Source organism: Dermacentor albipictus, chromosome 4, assembly GCF_038994185.2.
Source record: "Dermacentor albipictus isolate Rhodes 1998 colony chromosome 4, USDA_Dalb.pri_finalv2, whole genome shotgun sequence".
NCBI classification, from domain to species: Eukaryota; Metazoa; Arthropoda; class Arachnida; order Ixodida; family Ixodidae; genus Dermacentor; species Dermacentor albipictus.
In genome coordinates this window covers 57,620,091-57,644,488 of record NC_091824.1, presented here as the reverse complement: position 1 = coordinate 57,644,488, position 24,398 = coordinate 57,620,091, and the positions used below count along the sequence as shown (strand labels likewise).

General features: G+C 49.3%; 1 protein-coding gene across 6 annotated transcripts in view; it reads right to left on the bottom strand.

Moving 5' to 3' along the window:
• The window catches only part of LOC139059644 (uncharacterized), a 534,381-nt gene that overhangs the window by 436,797 nt on the left and 73,186 nt on the right, over positions 1-24,398 (bottom strand). For all 6 annotated transcript variants that reach the window (XR_011514267.1, XR_011514266.1, XR_011514270.1 and 3 more), the window contains exon 2: positions 23,744-23,959. Coding sequence is in view for 2 of the 6 variants with exons in the window: in XM_070538065.1 (XP_070394166.1) it covers positions 23,744-23,779 (36 nt within the window). In the remaining 4 variants the exon portion in view is untranslated. The remainder of the gene's footprint in view (positions 1-23,743; positions 23,960-24,398) is intronic.

The window sequence follows — 24,398 nt, the reverse complement described above, 5'->3', positions numbered from 1 at the left end:
ATTTGCAATTTTATCTATTGGCCGGATGTCCGCTTGTCGACTAGATTACATGTATCAAATAATACAAGCAACCCGTGGCGTTCTAGTGTAAATAAAACGAAACATTGGATTATAAGATGGGGCTGGTGTTTTGAAACCAAGATGTTTATTATGATTTTGTTTATTAATGCGTTAACATTAGGAGCGTTCTTTAGCATTAGTTGCTGTTGGAGATACTGCAGCAGTGACGTATCATAACAGGTTTATGTCAAAGATGACATAATGCGACGCCTTGCGCGCTATGTTACTTTCATCAGTTGTGCGGAGTATTAGCTTTGATAAAGCGAATCGTGCACCCTCGCTAGAGCGCAGGTGAGCTCCATAACAATGTGTCCGTAAATAATTAAGCGAACAGGCTAGTGAATAAGCGATGGAGCGATTCACTGACATGCAGGTGGGGTGAAACGCTGAGCCAATAGGTATAAGCGAATGATCGATTAACTATCAGGCATCTGGTAATAAAATGAATTAAACAGTGGGTGACTGAATGATTGACAATGTCAGTGACCGAGCTACCAAGTTGGTAGTAGTGTCAGAGACTGTAGGAGTGAGAAGGACAGCCAGCAATATAAGGAAATACTAGTTGAATAATCAGGGACATGTTGAGAGCGATTTAGTAAGGTAATATAGCGAGGACTAGGCTAGTGTTTTGTTTAGTGGTATACACAGTCAAAACCTGAGTGACTGAACGAACCACTGGTTGAGTGACCCACTGACGGAAAAGTGAGGAAGTGACTCATTAGACAAGTGGATAAGTGCAGTGAAAAACTCAGCGATGCACCAAACAAGTCAAAACGTGAAGACTAGGAAGTGAGTGACAAATTGAGCTGTTAAGGGAGCGAGCGAACAAATGCGTGAAAGTGACAGAGAAAATCTGAGAGTGAGTGAGTGAGTGAGTGAGTGAGTGAGTGAGTGAGTGAGTGAGTGAGTGAGTGAGTGAGTGAGTGAGTGAGTGAGTGAGTGAGTGAGTGAGTGAGTGAGTGAGTGAGTGAGTGAGTGAGTGAGTGAGTGAGTGAGTGAGTGAGTGAGTGAGTGAGTGAGTGAGTGAGTGAGTGAGTGAGTGAGTGAGTGAGTGAGTGAGTGAGTGAGTGAGAGGCCGAAGAAGATGTAGAAAACATCTGCTAATTTCGCAACGAAGCCTATCTGCCATATGTGTTCCCGGCTTCCAGGGAATGAGTGCAAACAGGAAACTTTGTCCGATACTCCATCCGCCACGGACGCAATCCGTGACTTGGGCGTTGCTTCGGTGTTCCCAGAGCCTCTCGCGGCCAAGGGAGACAGTGTTTGCGCGAGGGCTCTGTGCCACGGAGAGTCGCAATAAGAAGCGATGTGCTCGACTTGGATTGGGAGTCACGTCACGAGTACGGCACTGTCGGTGCCGTTTTGGCGCTAACAAAACGTCGCCAGCACGTCGACTCGAGTTCCGTGCTTTATCAGCGCTCCTACAGCTCTGCACCGTTGTCGCTAGCGCAACAGGCCTGCCCCAAAAGTAATTCGCGGTAAGCGGCGACAAACGCGGCGGTTGCACTGCTGCTACTTTGGGACATGGGACATGCATTTGTATACGCCGACATCTTTTAACGGCCGCGCGCCTCGCAGCCATGTTTTTGTGAACACAGCCAAGCAATTAGCCGTACCGAGCCTTTCATATCACGCAAAGCGCAAACACCATTGTCGAAAATAGGCCTCGATTCAAAGGGCGACCGAGGGCCGCCTTCTCACGGCGGTGTACGCAACGCATCAACAGCAAAGGTAAGAGTTCATGTGTAGCGGGAAGCGTATAGATCAAGGCAGGGAAAACGTCACAAGGAAAAGCAAGACAGCGAATACATGTCACAGCTGTAAAAGAAAACTTACCACCATATATATATGCCTATGATTTTGTGACTTACGTTTAGCGAGTCAGAGCTTATACCCTGAAGCCCATTAGGAACTTGCAAATGAAGTGCTGGTGAAAGATCTGCACTGCGGACCCATTAAGAAACTGCAAATGAAGCAGAAAATGGAGATGCAGACAGCGTTTTCTTCGTGATATGGAAGTTTCAGAGAAATATCTGTCTTGCAGAACGATAGAGTATTATGAAGAAAAATGTAAGGTCGAATGGACTGTTCATTCACTTCTATAGAAAAAAAAAACGATGATGCATATCGGAGAAACAAAATTCCAGAAAGCCACCCAGTAAGTATTACGCAAACATCCTGGACAACTAAAGCGGAATCTTTGAAATATGTCTGCGACTTGTACCGGCTCGCAGGGAGAGTATAGTTTGATCGATTTTAACCGACTCGTCTATCATTGCAATACTTCAGTTGAACATGCGTGGTGGTGCGAAGACAAAAAAAAAAATTGCAGTATCGTGCGAAATTTTGCTGCTCAGTCTGCTTATAGCACTTTTTGCTAGCTCCGTCTTGAATCTTTTGGGTAGCTTAAACAAAGTGCAGCGCTGCCCTCAGGCTTCAAAGGTCGAGCACGGAGCAAATAAATGTGAGGTCGGTGAAAGCGTCCTTTTCCTTGGCAGTGTGCCTTTCATATAGAAGCACGCCTATAGCATGTGGGGCTAGTAAAAACGGTTCCCAAACCAGTATTGTTTAAGTAGTCAGCTCAGGCATGTTCGTGAAGGACATTATCTGCGCTCTTTACAAGTCGACTTTGTTTGAAGAGTGTGGAATAAAAAAAAAAAAGAAAACGTTAAAACAAAAGCACGATCGACCGTTAGAATGGGCCACACGAGCTTCTATTGAACACAAGTGCCGAGAAAAGAACGACTAGCATGTACATAGGCGGAAGGCGCGAATCAAAAGAGGCGTGCGAAATGTTCTCCGGAGTACAAAAGACCGTCAACGACTGACGGAACAAAAGCCCGGTCGTACCCAGGAACAAAGCGAGCCACATTCATCCGCTGTGGGCGCAGGGCGAGACCTGCCGAGCGCTTTGACGTGCTCTGCTTCCGAGATTGTTCAAATCTCGGGAAAGAAGAAAACAAAAGAAGCTTTACAAATGCGCGGGTAAGAAGGAAAACTAAACTTACTTGTACACTGAACAGTTCGATTTAATGACCAGACCTTCGCGGAAACGGGAAGCCTTCACATCGTGACCCATATGAGCGGAATACTTTTTTCATCGACTCAGGGCTATTTACTTTCCAAAGGAAAGGGCAGGCTCCTGACTCATTTTTATTGTTCGATTCTTCACAATATATATGTCGTAATCAGAATAAGGAACAAATGACATCCGAAAGGACACGTTTGGTGCCGAAGTGAGGATATCAAGCTCTCTTTCTCTCTCATTCTTTTTTCTTTTGACAGTGAAACGGAAGTCGCACTGGTGCACATACCAGAATGGGAGTCGAACAATGAACATACGTCGACAGCCAGCGCTGTCTCGTTTCGACTACTCGGTTGTCCCGTCCTTGCACTGGAATGTAGCCACACGTCAAACAAACTTGTCCAGCAGTATACATTAACTCTTCAGCTGTGCTCAATGCGCACTGATTCACCATATAGGCCTTGGTCGTGACGGTGCACAAGCATGTACACACGCCTGTAAGCTAAGATACAACAACAACAAAAAAGCAAAGGCGTTGCATTGCAATGTAGTGTGTATAAGGTACGCAAAATACATCAAATTTAACATTTCGTTACTTCCAACTTTTCGCAGGAATGTCCACGTGCATGTGAAGCGTTCTGACGATAGCGGTATGCATGCGGCTGCTTTATGGAAATCAAGTGTTGGAAGTTAGGGCTGTGTGTGTATTTGGTGCCTCCTTGTGTCCACATTCCTGCTTCCGCAACTATAGAATACCTTAACGGCGTCATCCCAACAAGCACATATTGCAACTCTCGTACATTGTCCTTCAGTTTGGTGTGTCGCGCTTTTTGGCGGTCGAGTTCTCTAATCATGCGATAATTATGTTCTCTCAGCTTTGTTACACGCGCCACTGTCAGCATACAAGGAGTAATTGGCATACGCAGTGTATGCGTCAGCGCTATAGTATTGTCACCTGACTTGTAGTTAGTATACAGAAATGAATAACACCCACGGAATTAGAAATTTCCGAAAGAAATTGCCTACGGCAGGACCATATAGCGGTGCTGAGGTTAATCAGAGGTCGCGCCAAGTTCGGAATTCTACAGCAATATTATTTTACGAGGCGCTCAAACTCGCGCGTCTGTGTTACGCAGGTGTGTATACAACCAGGCCAACTCGTCGAAGCGTTTCGTCTCTCACCTTCCATCTTACAGCCTCCGCTCTTCATCAGCGGCGCGTACCAGTGGCACGGGGGAGGCTCTTCATTTCACCAAATAGCACGCCTCTCCTTTCTTGTTTTACTCCCAACACGCACCGCGATCGTTTTTCACGCCTGGAAAAAAAAAAAAAATACGCGCCGAGTGCGGCCTGTCCGCGGGGACGATGAGTTGTGCTCGAGGAATTTCTTTTGCATAGCCCACCTTTACAGCGTCGAGGCGAAAGACGAAGAGGGAAACTTGGGGCTTACACCAGCGGCAAGAAGGGTCGTCCCTATTTCAATATCCGAGTGCCGAAGTAATCATGCTTCTTCGCCTGCATGTGCGCAAGACCTGACCCCTCCCCCTCGCCCCCCTCCTTGGCGGTTTCGCCTGCTTTTTTGTTTTTTCTCTCCTCGCTAGAGTGTTCGCTCGAGCTTTCTTGAAAATCAAGAAAGAGGGTGAGAAGGAAAGGATCGTATATATCTCTCGAGCAGCCGAAAGCAGCAAGCAGACGGCACGCCGCATGGTGGAAGCCACGGCCGGGGCACCAATGAAGACAGGTGCGCATCGCAGTTATAAATTTCGCCCGCCATGCATCGGGAGATGCGCGCCGAGGACAGCTTCGGCGAGGCGGCGCGGCGCAGGGCGCCGGGGTGATGAGAGATAGAAACTGCCCAGAGGCCTCAGTAGAGAGAGGAGGGGGAAAGGTTGGTGTGGGCTGGTCTCGATATACGCGAGCGGCTGTTTACGGGGAGGAAGGAAGAAAAAAAAAAGTAATGTTCGCAACTCATGAAACTTCTTCGACGAGGGACGGATGCCGCAGGAGGGGCGTGTAATACGATCCCAGCATTGCTGATGAGGCCGGCGCGCATGGCGATGCGTGCATATATACTACATACGTGCGCTGATTAGCGCGCGGAAGCTACAGATATGGCCCCGTCTGCTAACATAAGATGGATAGCGGGGCGCTGGCGAGGACATTCGTCTTTGACCGCTGATGTGCGATACATGGCGGCGGACAGGCGTTCCTGCTAGGTGGCTTTTTTTTTATTTGTGTTTCGTTTCGTGTTTGCCATTTGGATGCGTCGGCGTGGCGACACGCCGCCGGCGTGCCGAGATTTCTCGTCGGTCAGTGTGCGGCGTCGCTCTCGCGGGCGTGACGCTTGCGGCCGGCTTATCGCCAGCTCCTTGCAGTTGTTTGTTTGTTGCGTAACGAGGAACTTGTATAGTCACTATAGTTTGGCAACAGTAATTAGGCTGCTGCTGTGTAGAATGCAGTGGAACAGCAAACGCTTTCTTTTTTTTTATTTTATGCTGACGGTGCCTGGTTGCAGGCAGATTGTGCTCGGAGGAGTCTGTCTTATATATGTGACCAATGCCGGCTACCATTGCGCTAACCTATAGAAAGAGCAAGTTTGAAACCTCGAAACCAAGCTTATTTCAGACGGCAAGCTTGTTCAACGGAAAGTTGACGAAGCTGGCACTAATGACGAAGTAAAAGCGGACTCGGAAGAAGTCACCGAGGGCACACGCTTGTTTACGCTTGCTTCTTTGGAAATGTCTTTAATCTCTCACTTCTCTCTCTTCCCCTTCTCCCATCCCCCAGCGTAGAGTAGCCAACCAGACTATTGACTGGTTAACATCCCTGCCTTCCTGTATTCCTCTCTCTCTTTCTCTCTCTCTCTAATCAGCTATTCTACGGGCAATGCTGCCCAGGACTACACGTTCTCCCGTAGAAATTAGTGAGGAAGGGGCAGGAGGGTGAGGCGCAACGCAGAGGCTTACACGTGAACCGGGATGTGGACTGCCTACGTGGACGAATAAGGGTGATGCAGCAGTGAAAGTAGTCTGCTGTTCGGGTTATGTTGATGTGGTCAGGCTATCTGCACTGCTTGAAATGTTAGGAGGACAGCTATACGGGGCCTCGCATGCCGGATTCAAGTGACCGTGGGTTCCTTAGGTAGTCAAGCCTGAGGACGATGGTTCTACCCGTATGGCTGCCAGCAACCTCCGACATTGCACTTCAAGAATGACTCATCCCTTGAACGAATGCTGTGCAGTTTGTGATTAAGCACTTTGCCGAGGTGGCAATAATTTTATAGATTCATGAAGGAGGCCTTAAGAGATATCTCTTTACACTCCTGACCGCGTCACTTTAGAGGCAGTATGTGCCATGGTTTGTTGCATCCTATAAATATATTTTAGTTTAAATCTAATTCCAAGAATTGACGCAAATAAAGCTGTCATTACTTATATTTACAAAAACAGCACAAAGTAAAAATTTTATTATATGTTGAAAGTTATTATTTGCAAACGAGGGCGAAAGTGTCCAGAAGCGTTCCTCGCCTTCCCAACGTCCTTATAAGCGTATACGTGAGATAAAAGTGCAAGAAACAGACATGACTCCAGAATCAAAATTAAAAAGGAAAACAATTTTTCTCCCACATAATTTTTTTTTCACCACCAGATGCAGCTTTTGACGGGTCATCAATTGAAGGGTCTGAAAGCTAAGCGATGTACACTTCGTGCACACGCAGCTCGGACCGGCGTATGGACACAAAGGCCGATATCGTGCGCCGACGCGTTGAGATACCCATTTACGTATGCGTGAGTGTGACGTCGCACACTTGCCGGTCGTTCCTGCCCCGGCTGGTATTTCGTGCGTGAAGCAGGCGCCCATGACTGCATGTCCAAGCCATAGTTCATCCCGTCATCTCCTCCCTGCCATCCCGCGAGACAACGCTTTGCAAACACGAAAGTAAGAAAGATGTCCGCATCTTGACGGGCCTTTTTTTTTAATTGTTCACTTTGCTAAACTCCGCGGCCTCAATTTTTTTCTCTTTTGCGTCAGGCGTGTCGAGATAGCGCCTGGATTAACCCCACGGCGCCCGCACCACGGGTCTTCGCTCGGGTGCAAGCACAACGCACAGGCTTGCTTGCTTGCTTGCTCGCAAAGCACAGGCAGGCAGGCAGGCTTGCGTCGCCCCCACCTGCGCAACCAGGCGGTGCGTATACCCGCGTACTGCGCTTCTGGAGATGCCAGGCATGTTTTATACGCAGCCGCCCTCAAAATAGATTACGCGTAGGTGCGCGCGCGAGCCTCCGAGCTCGTCTTGCGAGCGAGCGCGCGTGTGTTCCTTTTGTATAATATAAACGAGCGGGTTTCAAATTTATGTCCCGCCTAAGCCCAGCCTCCGCAGCCTACCTTTTCTTCTCTTGCGCCGGTCTTCTATGCCCCACTTCTTTTTTTTTCCCCCGTGGAGTTTCCGAGCCCGCGTTTCGCGTGCTACTGCCGCTGGAACCTCGCGCTAACTGATTGCCCCCTCGGAGAAGCAGGCGCGAGGCCGCGAGTTTTAATTAAAATTTTACGGTTTTCCAGAAACGCAGGCGCGCTGGCAGCGCGCGCAGATGCGCCAAATGAAATCCGCAAAACTAGCGCGCGCATATATACAGCCGTTACAGTTCGCATAGCGCGCTAAGAAGCCTGCCTTTGCGTTGTCATTACGCACAGTTTTCGTGGATTTTGTTGTTGTTGTTGTACGCTGTTCTTTCAATTTTTCATTCCCTTGTTTTCTGTCTTTCCGTGTGGACGCATGCGTGCTTGCTCGGGCAGTAACAAACAGAAAGAGAGAAAGAGAGGAAAAAAAAGTGAGAGACGAAATAAAACCGGCAGCCGGCAGATTCGCTCTGAAGCCCACGCGGGCATAATTTGGGAGGGGGCAGATATAAATTCTCATTTTTGCTTCCTTTCCCCGTCTTTCCTCAGAGACTCGGGAGCACTAATACGTTTTAACTCCACGGGCCTGGGGCAGAATACATGCTCGTCGCTTGCGCTCCCGGCCAGCAAAGAGCATCAAAACCCGACATAAAGCACGAAAGGGATCTAAAGGTATATACGGCGAAGAACAATGGATGGAGTATATATATACGGACGCTGAAAGAGAGAGAGGGAGAGAATCAAGGGAGGCCGGGCACAGCAACGCGCCACCGACACGCGTAGGCGCTGGGAGGGCCGGCGGCAGCGGTGTGAAATATGTGCGGGGCCTTTGAATTATGCAAAGACGGCGAGATTAATTCATCTCGGGGTCGGCTCACCTCACCTCTAGAGGCCTCCAGCAGCCCCTCTACTCTCTTTGTTTCTCTTCTTGGCTTCCGCTGCGTCTTCCGACAGCTCTGGCGTGCTTGGGCGACTGACGCATTTGCAGTAGCGCAAGTAGCATCAGCGTGAAAATTTTATGCTGCTCGACCTGCGTTCCTTCCTCCCCCCCCCCTCCCCCCTGCCCCACGCGCAGCGACTCCACCTCGTTTCCCTCCGAGGCGAGCTTCACCTGCACGACGTCTCGGTCGTGCAGTGAAGACCGACTAGAGGAAAGCCTGACGAAAAATAACCAGCTTTCGTTCCAGCGTGTCATCGTCTTTCGTTCATTCTTTCTGCGCATCCGCACAGTGTTCGGCATCTCTTCCTTTTCTTTCCTTTCTTTTCAATGAATTTCATAGTGGTTGTATGCGAAGCTAGTGCGGAATGTGATCCGTATTCGCCGCGAGCAACATATCATTGCTTGCGGCCTCCAACTGAAGCGCCAGCGCCGCATGAGCTCAGTCGTTTCAGATGGAAATGTGGGAGCGTAATTTCCAGGGCCTCTACTTCGCCTGCCCGGCCTGCTTGGTTGCTTTTGTGATCGTGGAACAAAGCTTAGTTCTTGAAACGCAAAGCATGACAATAGCGGCGCCCACGCGTTGGCAGTAAATACTATCTGTGACGTACGTGTGTGTAAAGGTTTACGCAGACGGGCAGCAGCTGTGAAATAAAAGCTAATTAAACTGCGTGCATTTTGTACTTCCTTAAAGAGATGTACTTAAAAGAAAAAACGTGAGAGAATGCTAGCTGAGAGATAAAGGGAGATAATGAAATCAACTTGCTTAGTTTTGCACACACACAGAAAAGAATAAAGAGGTATGATGCAACATTACCCTATGATGTTCATGTAGATCAAGGAGTTAAAAAAGTATGGTGCTGTTTTATGCTGTTATGAGAGCTTTCAAATGACGTAACAACTAAACGTCATAGGCATTTTCTTTACTCTGAAGATAAATTTGAAAGGCCTAGGAGCAGATGAATATTTTTTGATCAGACGCAACTGAAGCCAAGAGTTAATGAGACTGTTGAAAAGCAAGGTTAAGAAAATGCTGCTGCAATCAATACAGCTCTTTGTCTCCCGTACTTGTATCTATGTTCTTCACGGTGCTTCACTGCGCACACAGACATCACTTCCTTCCTCCTCTCTTCTTTCTATTCCCCCTTTACCTCACCCCCACTGTAGGGTAGCCAACCGGACGCTCGTCTGGTTGACCTCCCTGCCTTTCCCCTCTTTGCTATCTCTCTCTTATCGCACTAATTTACTTGTCCAATAGGGATCACATCCACATTCGTGAAAATGCAATATAAGAACATAAATCATTCTTCATTATATACATTTGTCATTTGTACGCGCAACAAAAAAGATGCTTTGTTCTAGGCTAAACTCGGGTTAAAGTCAATGCAAGAACTCAGCACTGACACGCGATATGGCGACCGAGCGAAAATGCGTCTCGCTGAAACAAATAAACAAAAATATTTACACCATTTATACTTCGGTGCCCTAGTAGAGAACGCAAAAATACACTGTCGAACGGTTTTTTCATCGTCCAGGGCTACCACATCTTCAACAAACTATAACCACACACACACACACACACAAAACTATCAAGGTCAAAACCCCGGCGCGGCACCGGCAAGCACCATGCCGCAACAGTCAGCTTGCATGCAAGAAACATGTCCGAAAATAAGTTACATTGCTAGTCCTTCCTTTCCCTTACACGTAACAGGTATCCAATTTCACGGTCAGTCCCGTTTTTCCCAACGCAACTATCTTGAAATCTGAGAATCCTACTTTAGCCTTCACAGTGTTCCATGGTCACAGCATGCGCATGGGCAACCTAGCTCAACTACGAAATAACATCAAAAGAAGTAGTAGTAGAACAAGAAGAAGAAGAAGGAGCAGGAGGCGAAGTTTCAAAACAGCAGCTGGCACATGGATCCCCAAAGGCCGGCAAGGCGACAACATTGCCTATCCGCATGTATCCGTCTACGTGCGCACGCTTGAGAAATGTGCAACCTGCTTGCATGCACCCGTTTCCTCTCTGGTTGTGTTCATCACCGTTCACTGCCCCCCTCCCCTCCCCCAACCCCCCATTCTCCCTTGGTTGCGTGTGGATAGCGTCGATTGATTTTCATTCTAACTTTTCCTCTTCCTTCTTTTTTTGGCTAAGCAAGGCATCACTTCTCACGGTCCGAAGTCCTTGGCAGAGTTCACTCTGGCTTCGAGAGCGCGACACCTTGCAATCACACGAGGCTTCGCTCCTGGGCAAAATAAGCAACGCGGCGGATGGGGGACAAGACCAAGCGAGACCCTCCGCGCCACGCGGGAACAGACGAACAACGTCTGGCCAGGCACATCCGTTCTGCGAGACGGCGCCGCCGAATAAGACGTATTCGCCGGCGCCCACGGGTGAATAATAACGCGTCTGTAAGATGCATTTCCTTCGCAGGCCCTTGTACTGTACGTAGCGCACAGCCACGCGGTGTACCACGCCAGCGCGTCGCTCCTGTAGCGCGCACCGCTCGTAGTTCCGGTTGCCAACAGCCAATGCGTGTGCGCGTGCGAACGAGCGAGCCTCGATATGCGAACACAAGAAAATGCACTCGCGCGACCCAAGCGGTGGCAAGCGTGCAACAACTTTCGCTTTCAGACCGGTGTGCGTGTGTGTCTGTCTCTCTCTGTATATGTGCGCCGCACATGCGCAGCCGTGGGACAAATGAAATGAAAAATCGCGTTTCGATTGTGCGCATTCTCGAGAGACAGACGGCGTCGCGCGGCATTGAGCGAGACACCCAGGTCCTGGTCCGGGATGATGTCTTTATTTTCCCCTTCGCAGGTCGTCGTCGTCGTCGACGGTGGCGGTACTCTTGTAGCCTGCGCCGTCGCGCAGGGCACAGAGAATCGAAACTCTATTATGCACGCTTAGGGAGACTGAAAATTGGCCCGACTTTCTCAAGCACGCCCGAAATGAGGGCAGTGCGACGGGCCGCTGCTTCGCGCTGGGCCTCCTCCCTGACTGCTCGAAGGAGCCCCGGTCTTCCACACTGGGCTTTAAAAAAAAAGAATGAGAGGAAACCGAGCGCGAAAGAAACTTCGCGATTGTTGAAGGTACACCACCCCTCCGTATCGGTCTCTTTTTTATGTGTCTCGGTCTTGCTATGCACCTCACGGCTTCGATATTATTTTTTTTCTCCTTCCGAGCAAGTAGCCACAGAGGTGCCGCTCACGTGGTCGAATCGAACCTGAACTTGGATTTTTGATTATGCTGACGGTACCCTAACAGAAAAAAAAGGAGAAGCATATCGAAAATCACAACAAATGAAAAAGAAGTGCAGAAAGTCACGCTGTTCCCGTCTCTGCGTAGCTTCAGAAATAAAATGAAACTGCTTTAAGAAATGAATAGCTCGCGCAAGAACGAGCCAGGCTACAGCCACCTAGCGGTATAGACGTGTTTTCAAACCCCACCGCCCATTCAAACCCATATCCAGTCACTCACTATGTGGGGTGCGGCGAGGGTCCGAAAATAAGAAATGCGAGTACGTAAGGATATTGACGCAAAAGCAGGGACGCTGTATATACATGCATGTTATTTTCTAGTCTTGATGGTGCGAGCTTGCTTGTCCGTTTGTTTGTTTCTTTCTTTCTACTACCGCGATCAGGAGCGCATGAGCGTGGGCAACGCTCATGCAACGCAAGGTATTTCTCCGACTGCTTTCTTTTTTTCCATTGCATAGTAAGATCAGCAGAGAGCATATGCAAATCATCAAGAAGAAATATATGTAGAGCTAAAAAAGGCGCTTTCGCCCTGCCTACGTCGCTTGGGGAGGGGGCTGGCGGCGGCGTTGGTCTCGTCGAACGCCACCTGTCTTGGGTCCCCCGTCCCAGAAGGAGGGCAGGCTGTCCCCGACGTTCAACCAAAGAGAGCAAGGCGAAAGAGAAAAGTTTATAAAAAATGCGGCAAGGAAGCCAATCGCCCCGCGGCGCACAATAGATAGAACCCCACTGTAGGTCTCCTCTTGACTGGCCGACGGGGGTCAGGGGTGGGAAAGCTTTCGACTCATGGAGGCGCGCTTCGTAGGGAAAGCCCGAGCCCGCCAGGGGGCATGGCCTCCATTTGAAGAACACCACGAGACATGTCGGGTTTGGCCGACGCGGCTGGATGCGCCGCATACGCTTGCGCGCACCGCAGGGCCCGGCTTTGCTATTGCCATGCGGACCCAAGGACTGCCCCCTTTATTTCTGCCATTCGAAACCGCTGTGGCGGAAACAATGTGGAGGACCAGAGGGCGAACACGAAAGTGGATCGCTACGCTTTAAGGACTGGCTGTCGCTGGTCGAGAGGGTCTTGTCTTTTTGGGCGGCTCGCTATACTGCGCCTGTTGCCCCGCGATTCTCCCACCATCTTTGGCTGGTCTCTATACATGCATTTCTACTTGCGTCTTGCTTTTTTTTTTCTTTAGGTGTCGTCATTTATAGCACTCCACTGGACAAAGCGACGGAAGCTTTTAGCACTGAAGATCTTTCGAATGAGAGCACGCTTTCTGGGGCAATACAAGAGCTCCTCGTAGCGCCGACCCGAAGACCGAAGACAATTAAGGGATGCTTGCTGCTGCCACTGCCTTCTCCTTCATCTGGGTCGTGTGTTTTTATTGCATCTCTTTCAAAGGAGATGGTGCCTCGAAATGACGCCGGCTAACACTCTTCACTTTGTTTAAGTAAAAGAGATCGAAGTAAGAGTACTGAGAGTTTAACAATACGCTCAGAGGCCTAACGACTCACCAGGCAAAGAACGCATCAATTATGGAAGCGCCGTCATGTCGTCTCACGGCTGTCCAACAAGATCACAGTTCTCAACATCCTCTTCTATACTCGCCGTTGTATGGCTCAGTCAGTCGCTACAAGGCGTTCTTGCTGCTGAGCGCAAAGTCGCGTGATCGATTCCCACCTGCAGCGGTCGCATTCGCGTGGTGACACAAAGCAAGAACATTGGTTCACGGCGCTTTTCGTGCACGTGAAGGAACCCCAAATGGCAGGAAATAATTCGGAACACCCGTGCCCCTTTGCGCTGTCCCTCATGGCCACATGCACATTGGTGTATTTCTTTATATAGGACTTAAAACCTTGTAATTTAACATCGTCTCTGCATGTGCAGGCTGCAGCGAGCACACGACAGCTTGTTCGGAAAAGGGCCCACGCAAGCGCGTTCAATTGATCATTCTCGCTTGCCAAGCATCGAGCCTAACTCCACATTTCTCGCGTTGTAGTAAAGTATAGGAGAGCCGCACGCATCGACGGCGTAGGTGTTTTCTAGCCGAACCATTCTTGCACCCACTGGAAAGAAACGTAGTACGGTGGTTAGCTGGCCTAGTCGGCACATCTGCATTATTATTACTTACAGCGCGCACTACAAAACACGGACGAAGAAGAGAGACGAAACCCGAGCGCTGGTGTTCCGTCTCCCTTTTTCGTCCGTGTTTTTAGTGCGCTCTGCAAATAATAACAATGAAAAAATACGAGCACTAAAAATGTACAAGCGAACAAGAGGAGCGCAGTGTTTTGTTTGCTCGAATGGAAAATCACAGCCCGCAACAACAGCCAAACTCAACGAAGCGGACCAAAGCGCGCAAAATCCATCTGCGAAGGCCCACGGAATAAATGCTGCAGTAAAATGTCGCCAACAGGGAACAAAACATGCGTGAAGTGAACGAAGCGCGACCTTAATGACATCTTGGCTCCTCAGAGATGGCTGCCCGACGTTTTTGCTTCCATCTTTAAAAAGCATGTGCACGCTGTACAGGCTTCTCTTCTCATCCTTTGTCTCTGCGCTATATAATCCATTTCAAGACACTAAACGTGTCATCCGTCTCTCTAAATGGCTGCAAGCACCGAGGGTCTCGGTCCGCCGCCGAGGCGACCACGCCAGTGAGCTCCCGTGAATACATCATTTGCGCGGCAACTGGGTGGGAACGGAAGTCGCACGCTCAGCGTCACCGTCCGATTCGCGCCGCGCGCGCGGCTGCGTTTTGTTCAGAGGGACCGGCGTTTCGTTCCGCCGAATTTGCGTCAGCAGCGCTTCCATCGGCCAAACCGCGGCAAGAGGAATACGCAGCCGACGGAGCATACAGGGTAAGGGACAAACAACAGAGGAGGGGAGCAGGCTGTATAAACGTAGCCCGCATAGTATATACTCCTATATAGAGGGTGAGCTAAGGTGAGAAGCGCTTGTTTCCATGGAAGAATGAGGATGTGCGGGGGTTGGGGGAAGCAGAGCCCACCCATGGCGCCGTGGAGACCACGGCCTCTTCGTCGCCTCATCTCGGCGCAACCTGGCAAGATTGCCGGTTTCGGCCATCCGTCCGCGTCTCTCGGCGCTGCCAGCGTCGGGCCTATTGTCGAGAGGACGCTTATTAAGCCTAGCCGTCGGTGTCGCTGCTCGCTGTTACGGTGCCATAGCTGCCAGCTCTCGTGGGACGAACAACGTCGCCCATTAGTTGGGACGTCTCCCTCTCTTCCGCGGCTGCCGTGACGGGAGAAAAAGCGACGGGCTTCCCAGCGAGCGCCACGCCACGTGCCGCTGTGTACTCTTGTGTCCGGTGCCCGCACGCGGCGTTTTACGAGGACAGACCGCTCGAGGATGCTTTGTCCGGAGGCGACGGTCGGGGAGCGTGGTTTGCTATAGAGCAGATCTGCGGTGTGAGCTGCCGCAGAAGGCACTGGTGAATAACCTATGCAAAAAAGAAACGTGCAGTGTTTTTGGAAAGGTTGGCATGATTCAATGAACAGCCGCAGTTGGAAATCATGCCGAACGCTGTCACTAAACCTCTGGCTACTATATTTTCCCCTATCGTTGGAGTTTATCTGGCTGCGCTGGCTCATGACGTGTGGTTATTGGAAGGTTAAAGTTTGATAAGTTCTTCATTAAGCCTCCCGCCCCCCCTCCTCACTTTGGGAAGGTTTATATGGGAGAGATAAACAACTGATTCCTTTCCTGTTCCGCCAGACGAGCGTAGAGGACACCTGTTAATTCACAGTGTTATGCGGATTTTGAATATAAACTCTGCCTTTCTTGTAAATTAACTGCACAGAGCGGCAATTTTCGCACAGTCCACTCTAATACGAACTTCTTGCCTCGATATATGGCACATTGTTTAATACAAATGTTCCCTCCCTCTCTCTCCGTGTGGGTAAAAACTGAATAGTAATATAAGCCGGATATAAGCGAGATCTGGTTTCCCACGTAGAAGAGAGATAGAGAGAGAATGGAAGAAGGAAAGGCAGGGAAGTTAACCAGACTGTGTCCGGTTTGCTGCCCTACACGCGGGGAGAGAAGGAGAGAGAGCATGTGTCTATACCGCACTTTCATATGCCCTAAGTTAGGTGCAGGATGTCTATAGTCGGGCACTCAAGTCTGTTGCCTTCAGGTAGTGAAGAAGCGCTCGAACTGCTTTCTGGTCTAATGCATTGTGAGGCCAGGCTACCAAGATCTTTGCGTCTGCAAATGTCCTGTCTTCAAATCTATTTAAGGCACACTGGAGAGTCTGACGTCGGTTGTCAAGGCGAGAACAGTGGCACAGAAGATGACTGATGGTCTCTTCACACTTGCACTTAGCACACATTGGTAAGGCCGCCATTCCAATACGATAGCTGTAGAAGTTAGTGAATGCTACTCCTACCCACAGCCGACGTACAAAATATACGCGCAGCTGCGGGCGTGTCGAATTGTGGACTTTCATCAGTTTTCGGCGCACCTCCCGTACGCACGAACATATCGAGAACCGAATAAAACCACAGGGGCTGCCGATGTAGAAGAAATCCCTGACTGTTGACAGCCCCAACCTACAAGGCACTGCATACATTTATTGAAAAGGAACGCTGGAAGCGATCCGATCACTCGGGCGAGGGGATCGCTGGCCTGCAGCTCTCTTGCGGTCAAGCATAATTTATAATATGTTTCCCCGTGCTGACACTCTTAGTAGTTCTTGGTGCTCGCCGACGGGAACGCAGTTGCGAAATTGTTTTGGCATAGTTGGCACCGTCATAATTTGACCGAAAATGACGGGTCTCCTTCAATTTTGCCGCCGCTGCTGCTACGAGCAACATTCCTGCCTATCGACTGATGGACTGACGACCGCAGACGACCTTACAGTTTAAAGGTATGCATTCGGGGGAAGGCTGTCATGCTACGTGCTGAAATTGCGGATAAAAGAACGTAACGACGTTTCCATATGGATCTTAGGCGTGTTGTCCCCATCGAATGGCTTAACTTTAAAGGGACACTAAAGAGAAAAATTGTTCCTTCTGCATCAGTAAATTACCTTTTCTACAACACAAAAAACACCACTCTTACCACCATAAGACGCTTGGTAAGCCAGAAAAACTGTAAGAACGAAAGACGGGTGGCGACGCCTCCTTGAAGTTCCCGCACCTGGTTGCTGTGTCGTCATGGATTTTGATGGCATCATCTAAGGGCTACCTAATTATATAGCGGTACAGATTGACTGATTTGTGTTCTAAAGGAACCATATATTAAACATGGCAAGTTTCGAGAACCTTTACTGAGCCAGTGTGACCTAAATGCGAAAATGTACTTTGGAATCCCTGACGTCCCACTGACGCACCGGCGTCGGGGTTTCGGCGCGAAATTCAAATACTGATACTTCTTACTTCATTTTCTAATCTAATAATCAAACTATTATTTTGAAATGACTGCGTGTAGTATCCTCAAACAATGCTTTATTAGTCTAAACTAATTTACTGTTTCGCGTTAGTGTCTCTTTAAGAACGTATGATGGCCTCGCTGCTATAACAATCCCCACCAATAAGCCGTGGCGGATTGACAACAGGAGGCCTCCGCTACAATTACGGTGGAGTGGCAGTGAAATTAGTTTCTCCTTTGCATCGCCAAGACAATGGTGACTGCAATACATCCCGCAGCTGGCCAAGGCAAATTACTAGATTAGCAGGCCATGATACTGGTCTACCTGTAACATTTAGCACTGGCTCAGAGGAATCATGCGTTTTACTTCTATACCATTATGCATTATTGAAGTGTGCGGTCACATGATTTTACTTAGCTGCATTGAACAGAAAGATGAAAATATTGGCATTTTGAGAACTGCGACGCTCGGAAGACCCTGCGATGCATTAGTGAAACTCGCGCTTGACAGCAAACTTTTGCATGAGTCACCTTTTGTAGGTTGCAGTAAATTATGAAAGAGATGATATTATTCAGGACCAGGAATGTATCGCCATGGTGACTCTTATACAGTTCTGAATACCACGAATACGAACCAACAGTTTAAAGTCAAACAGCGACCTATTTCTAAAGTCACAGGCGTGGCTTCGAGCAGGGGTAGCCGTAAAGCGACCGGGATGGAAATTCTGAAATGCCCCATAGATCAAATTTAGAGGTAAGCCTACGTTTAAGACCCAGTTGAAGCATAAAATTAATTCGCAGCCTTATCTTAGTACATCTGTCACAGTCGCCATACACATATGCAAAAATACTTTGTTTTTAAAGTAGCATCGACGTGAGTGCTTCGTGTTCACTCGTAAAAAAATAAAGCTAAGTCATTTAATCAATGAAATCAATATACCAGATAATAAATTAGAGCTCTGATCAATGTCCTTGCAAACAATACTTCTTCCTGTCCTTAAATCTGAAACGTTGTATATCGATGTGTCAGTAATAGTTGTACATACTTTGTAGACTTTAGTTTCAAGAAGGGCGTCTGCGTTTGGAATGTGAGAACCACGTCAGACAATTCGATGATTAATCAGCGCTTCTTTGAATTATGCTGGTCCATTTAAGCACTCTCCGAGGACGTCGCTTAATATGTGAAATATTTTCGCCATTTAAGAGCTACCCATAGTTTCGCTATCCTAAACAGAAAGAATGGCTCATCATTTATTACGAAGGAAATAGAGATAGACTGAGGGCATTAGGGGCGTAATCAAGCTGCCCGCGGAGCTAATTTATGCTCGGTGCTTGAAATTATGAGGCCGCTCGGGCCGCAGCTGGAGGACCTCTGCGGCTTTCTCACGCTAAGTGAAAGGAAGTTCTTTCACTCTCTCCAACAGGCGCAAAAAAATCGGACGCGGCACAACTGAAGAATGCGAAAAAAAAAAGAACGCGACGAAAGACGGAGATTTCAGGTAATCGGATTACGACGGCATTTGTCATTGCGCAGCAATCTGTTAGCTGCCAACGCTATATGCACGATACATGCGCATCGCGCATTACGAGGCATGCGCAGGGACGAGGGAAAAAATGGCAGCACTTCCATTGTTTCGTGCTCCGTTCTCGTTACGGGCGGCGCAATCTTTCTTCGAGCGCTTCGCGCGAACCTTCCGAAGAAATATATATATATATATTTTCTGCGCTGTCCAAGCAACTTTAGCGCATGGGCATCCCAAGTGCGTTATTACTGAGTTCAGTGTTTACGCCCCCGACTCGAAGCAATTACTTTAGTGCAAGCCGCAAATGGCTCTCGGTCACGCTTGGAACTTCCAGAAAGTAAATCTGTTTTGCTTTGAGCGATTCTGGCACAATTGCTCCCTGTGTGCGTGGGTATGCGAGCAACAACTGACATGCCGTCTTTCAAAACAAACCCGCCTGAGAAGACGTGATAAGAATGCATTGGGGAAGGTATCACAAAAAGCTGAGATAGATTGATGGAATCACTCCTCCGTCCTACAAATCCAGCCACCTTCTGCACTTATACCCTTCCGTCCGTGCATCTCATCTGTGTATCCAATGAGATGCAAATCTTTCCGTGTTTTCCAACCTACCTTTAAATCTGATTAATCTGTTCATACATCCGCCCCGGCCCATTCTATTCTATCCAATTCATTCGACACCATCCATCCATCCAATAGTACACTCCCTCCATTCTGCCAATTCTTCCCATTTATTCTATTACATTCCGCCCGTCCGCCCGTCCATCCGCCCGCCCGCCCGCCCGCCCGTCCGTCCGTTTGCCCGCCCGTCCGTCCGTCCGTCCGTCCGTCCGTCCGTCCGTCCGTCCGTCCGTCCGTCCGTCCGTCCGTCCGTCCGTCCGTCCATCCATTCATCCATCCACCCACCCACCCATCCATCCATCCATCCATCCATCCATCCATCCATCCATCCATCCATCCATCCATCCATCCATCCATCCATCCATCCATCCATCCGTCCATCCATCCATCCATCCATCCGTCCATCCGTCCATCCGTCCATCCATCCGTCCGTCCGTCCGTCCGTCCGTCCGTCCGTCCGTCCGTCCGTCCGTCCGTCCGTCCGTCCGTCCGTCCGTCCGTCCGTCCGTCCGTCCGTCCGTCCGTCCGTCCGTCCGTCCGTCCGTCCATCCATCCATCCATCCATCCATCCATCCATCCATCCATCCATCCATGATATCTGACACTCCTACTTCTCCTCGCACACTCCATCATTCCACCTTTCACATCTATTCCACCCAACGCTATGCATCCATTAGTCCGTACATCTGTCCATCGATCCAATCGTTGTCATTCCAATCCATTCGATATCATGCAATCCCTTCTTACGTCTGTGCATCTATTCATCCATGACACCTGCGGTGGTTTGGAAACCGCAGGAGTCATTTTTCCTGTTGATCACGAGGTTGAACGCGCTGGAAAATCTATTGTTCCTGGAGAATCCGGCAACACGATAGTTGCCGTCGCTTTCAATTTATGAAAAGAAATGGACAAAGAGTATGGAAACAATTTTGTCGATTCGCTCATTCAAACCTACAAACAGTTTATATATGTGTGGGAAGGGATCGCGAAAACCCAACTAAATAAAGGCAGTTGTGGCAGCTGTGGTGAAATCATACAGATGGAAATCTAAACAGCTAATGAACATGCATTTAGAATGAAGTGCACGATGGAGATTTTCAAGTGCTAAAATATAATAAACAGGAACTCTCATTTACAACATTCCCCCCCCCCCAATATGGAGATTCTAAATCTTTAACAATAACATGTATCTGTCTGCACGCTTGCCTGTCAAATATTACCATGCATGCCAAAACTTGAGCTACACGGTCTGAACGCGGTCTGCAGACAGCGGTTTTTGAACCCTTCATCCAAGTGCGGAAGCGCAGTGTAACGCCAAATGTTGGTAACAGCATATAGAAACGTGTAGGCTTTGGCCTCACCTGTTTCTCAATAGACTTATAATGGTAACAGTGTGAATAAAACGACGATGGAGTGAAAAGACAGAGGACGAGCGCTGTACTGTTACCATTATGAATGTATACCAACTCGCCCAACTTCCCACTTTAATATTCAATAGACCTTGTTTTTTTCTTCTGCATCAGAACACGAAGTGGTTTTCGCGGAGCACGCGAAATCCGGATAACAACGAGATGAGACCTATATTGGCAACTTTCGGACATGACAATAACTCCCACACGATAACGAGCAATATCAGGTTGGCATATTAGCCTTGATACATTCTGTAATCTTACATTGCAACTGCTGATTAATTTTCAGGTTGCTTGCACGTTCGCACTTTTTGGCTGGCTTCCTGCGATATTATCTTGTACCCAGCAATGTGCCGGGTATCGTACGCTTCTGAAATAACGTAAGGCGTTATACATCCCCGTAATTGGCCGATGCACATCTCCTGTGGTCATATTGGCTGCAATCTATGCAGTAGAAAGTTGTAGCTCAGCGAGCCAGCGGGCCAGCGTAGACGCCAGTGCGCATGCGCGGTACAACATGCGCAGTGGCGTCTACGCTGGCTTGCTAAGCTATAACTCTCTATAGTATCCAGGGGTTCAATATGCCGATGTCAAAGAATAACTCAGGTGCAAACGGAGAAAGCGATGAGTGGTATTTTATCTCAGCCTGATGCCAGAGCTTCAGTACTAGTTTCCCTGCTTTTAACTGATTGCCGAATTACGCTATGGGTGTCGCTAAGCAACACTAAATTCTGAGGTTGATGGAAGTTTCCCGTGTGAAAGCGGGCGGTGCGATGGTATGTCGTATGACACTGAACAAATGGCACGACGCGTGGTACAAGTGGCTATAAAGGGCGCAAAAGAGCCAAATTGCGTCTGCTTCATGCCGAGTGCAGTTCCATGGTGTCTTTTGTCGCTGGATTATATTTCTCGCCTCGAAATAGATGCGTTTCTGGTGATGATTCTATGTCCTTTACTCTGCGGCGTCGGAAGCTGTTTTGAATATCCAACGAAATTCTTGACGCCACGCTGAAACATTCGCAGCATTTCTTGCGGACGCGGAGGCAGGCTGTTTCGACAGATATCGGCCAAAGTGGAAGGAAACCAGGCACGTTTCTTTCTTTTTTTGTGTGTTCCTTTCCGAGCACGAGTAACGGAACTTTCAATTTCGGCTAGGTCACGCCAGACGTGACAAAGAAGCTTCAAATTAAAGGAAAGGCTTACAAGAACCCGAAGCGCTCACCGAAGCTGCTTCAGCGCTATGTAACGCAGTCGAAGCGAAATGTGCCGGCGCATGCCCTGTGCCGAGGAGAAACTATCCGGGTCGATTTATTTCTCGGCTTTTCTGCATTCTGTTCTGCTGTCTCGCCCGCCGAGCAATAAAACACGAGACCTCTGCGGAACTCGGTAGACACCCGATGATTTACGACGAGCCAACTCTTGCAGGCGGAAGCGAAGCCAAGTTCCGAGCTGCGCAGCGCTCCTGTCTCCGGAAGGCTTATATATATACGCCCCGTACCCGACTTACACGACGACAGGCCACGTAGCAAACCAGCAACGATCTCAGAGCAGCGTAGAAAAGAGCACGAAAACAAAGCACCAGAACCACAGCCTTTGGCGACGTAGAGGAAGGGGAATGTGTCGAGGAGGACACGCTGTACATTTCTCTCAGCTCGCGCGCGCGGCCCGTCGGAAGACACGGCCACCTCGCAGTGTTACACACACTGTCCCGACGGCGTAGATTGCTCTTTTGGTGGCGGCCGCAGAGAGGAGCGTTGCATGTCGCGCATTCCGAGTCTTCTGTTCTGGTGGCCCGGGCCACGCATACCAGTGTCCCGAGGTGTCGGGGGCGCACGGAAGATCGACTACCGTAATAAGTGGCGAAGAGGCAGCGTGAGAGCCGATGCCGCGGAAGAGCGGTCCCGTTTGTGAGGGTTGCGTGTGCGTGTGTCTGAGCGTACGTGCGCGCAAGAGCTGCTCCGCCAACTCATTGTTTCGGTAAAACTTCCCAAGAATTTCGTCGGCCCCGTTTTCTTTGCCGGCCCCTCCTCCTTCGCGCGGCATGCGCGACGCGCACGGCCCGTTTTCTTTCGACGCTCGAGGGCTGCGCATGTGTCTCCGGTCGCCTCTTTTCTTTCTTTTTTTTTTGAGCGCAAACGCGCACCCCGCCTCGACGCCACCCAAAAATGTCGTGTAGGACGCTGAAGAAAAGAAATACGTGGCGAGACTTGCCGTGAATTTCGACGTCGGGAGCACGCAAGAGGCTTGCGACGCTTTTCTCGAAATTGTATGAACTGTTCACGGGCCATCCGGAGCCCAAATAGCGTACACGACCGGTGCTAGTTTGCGGTTTGGCAAGAGAGACCTATGTGCTTCGATAACAATTCCGGTAAGGCGGTGGCAAGTGCAAGCGGGAACACAAGGGCAACAACGGTTCGTTGTTTCGTGAATATCGAAAGCTTCCTGGCTGGCCTTGAATACAATGCAAGGTCCGATTGACGTGACAACGCCCGGGGTAGCACGTCGCCAACAGCGGCCATTGTTTCGGGCTTAACTGTTGCGGTGAAGTGATCTAGCTAGCCCTCCCATTTCTGCTACTCTTTGAAATAGTTTTTTTACTGTGAGAAAAAAAGAAACCTGCAATACACTAAAAATAAGGGGAAAAGAACGACAGCCTGCAGTGGTAGAGCAACCTCATCTCGTAAGAAAAGTGTTGGGCTCGAAACGTGGTACCGAAGTGAACCAGCCACTTTTTCTTGGCTTCGCGCTCATTCAACTGAGAAACAGCTTTGCCACTGCTCACCCACACGAGTTTTCGGGACATTTTGCTTCTTGCTCACCTAAACTAGCAACTGAAGATTTAGTTTGTAATCATGCATTCTGGCTTTCGAAATAAGCTATTCATTCTTATCACACCGGACAATGCGAGAAGTGATTTCTGCCTCTGTAGGCCCGCGTGCGATGGATATTGCGTGACCTCAGGATAAAGATCATCATTAGCAAGCCAGCTGACCGACTTATCTCATCGACGCTCCCCTGAGATCATTAAAATATTGGAGAGCTGTACAAATAACAAACGAGCTGCAAATCAACAGTGGCCGCAATGCGCAACAAAAGGCGCGCATAACTACGATATATCGCATTGCTTACCTGCAGAAAGCCGAAACGTGAGCCTTGGTGGGTCATACGCCGGCGCTAAATCGAACTGTGAGCCAAGCTGACAGCCGCCTAACACGAGAAGCTTACGGTCGCCTTATGATGACTGCAGCCGCACAAGCCCAGAGCGACGACGGAAGTAGCAGCTGTCAGGCTCCTTGATGTGAAGCTCGACCGTTCACGGCACTCATTGCAAGGAATTCACAGCCACTGCAATAACCAGATAAGTTAGATTGGTACACCTGCCTTGCGCACAGCCGACAAACTTTAGCACGCCTATAGCAAGGGCATTGCGGCTTAAGTTTAAGTAGAGTTATATCCGCTGCAGCACGGTGATGCGCTGTTACATGCCTTACGCGGTATTGCGTAAAAGCATACAGAGGCACCCGGGCACAAGAATACTAAGTTTATTTGCTCTCACGACAAAGATGCGACAAAAGAGTACACAAAGTGCGGCACTCGAGCAGAGCGTTAACGCCAGTCCGCGAGTAGTGAAGAAGAAGGCCTACTGACAGTTTCTTTTAAAGCGCAGCTCTTAGGTGCTTCTTCCTGCATTGAGCGTCAGCGTGCCTCAGCGTGCCTCGGCATCCCTCGTCACCGAGTGAACGAGCACAGCGAAGGATGAAAGATCGAACGCGGAGCGCAGCGG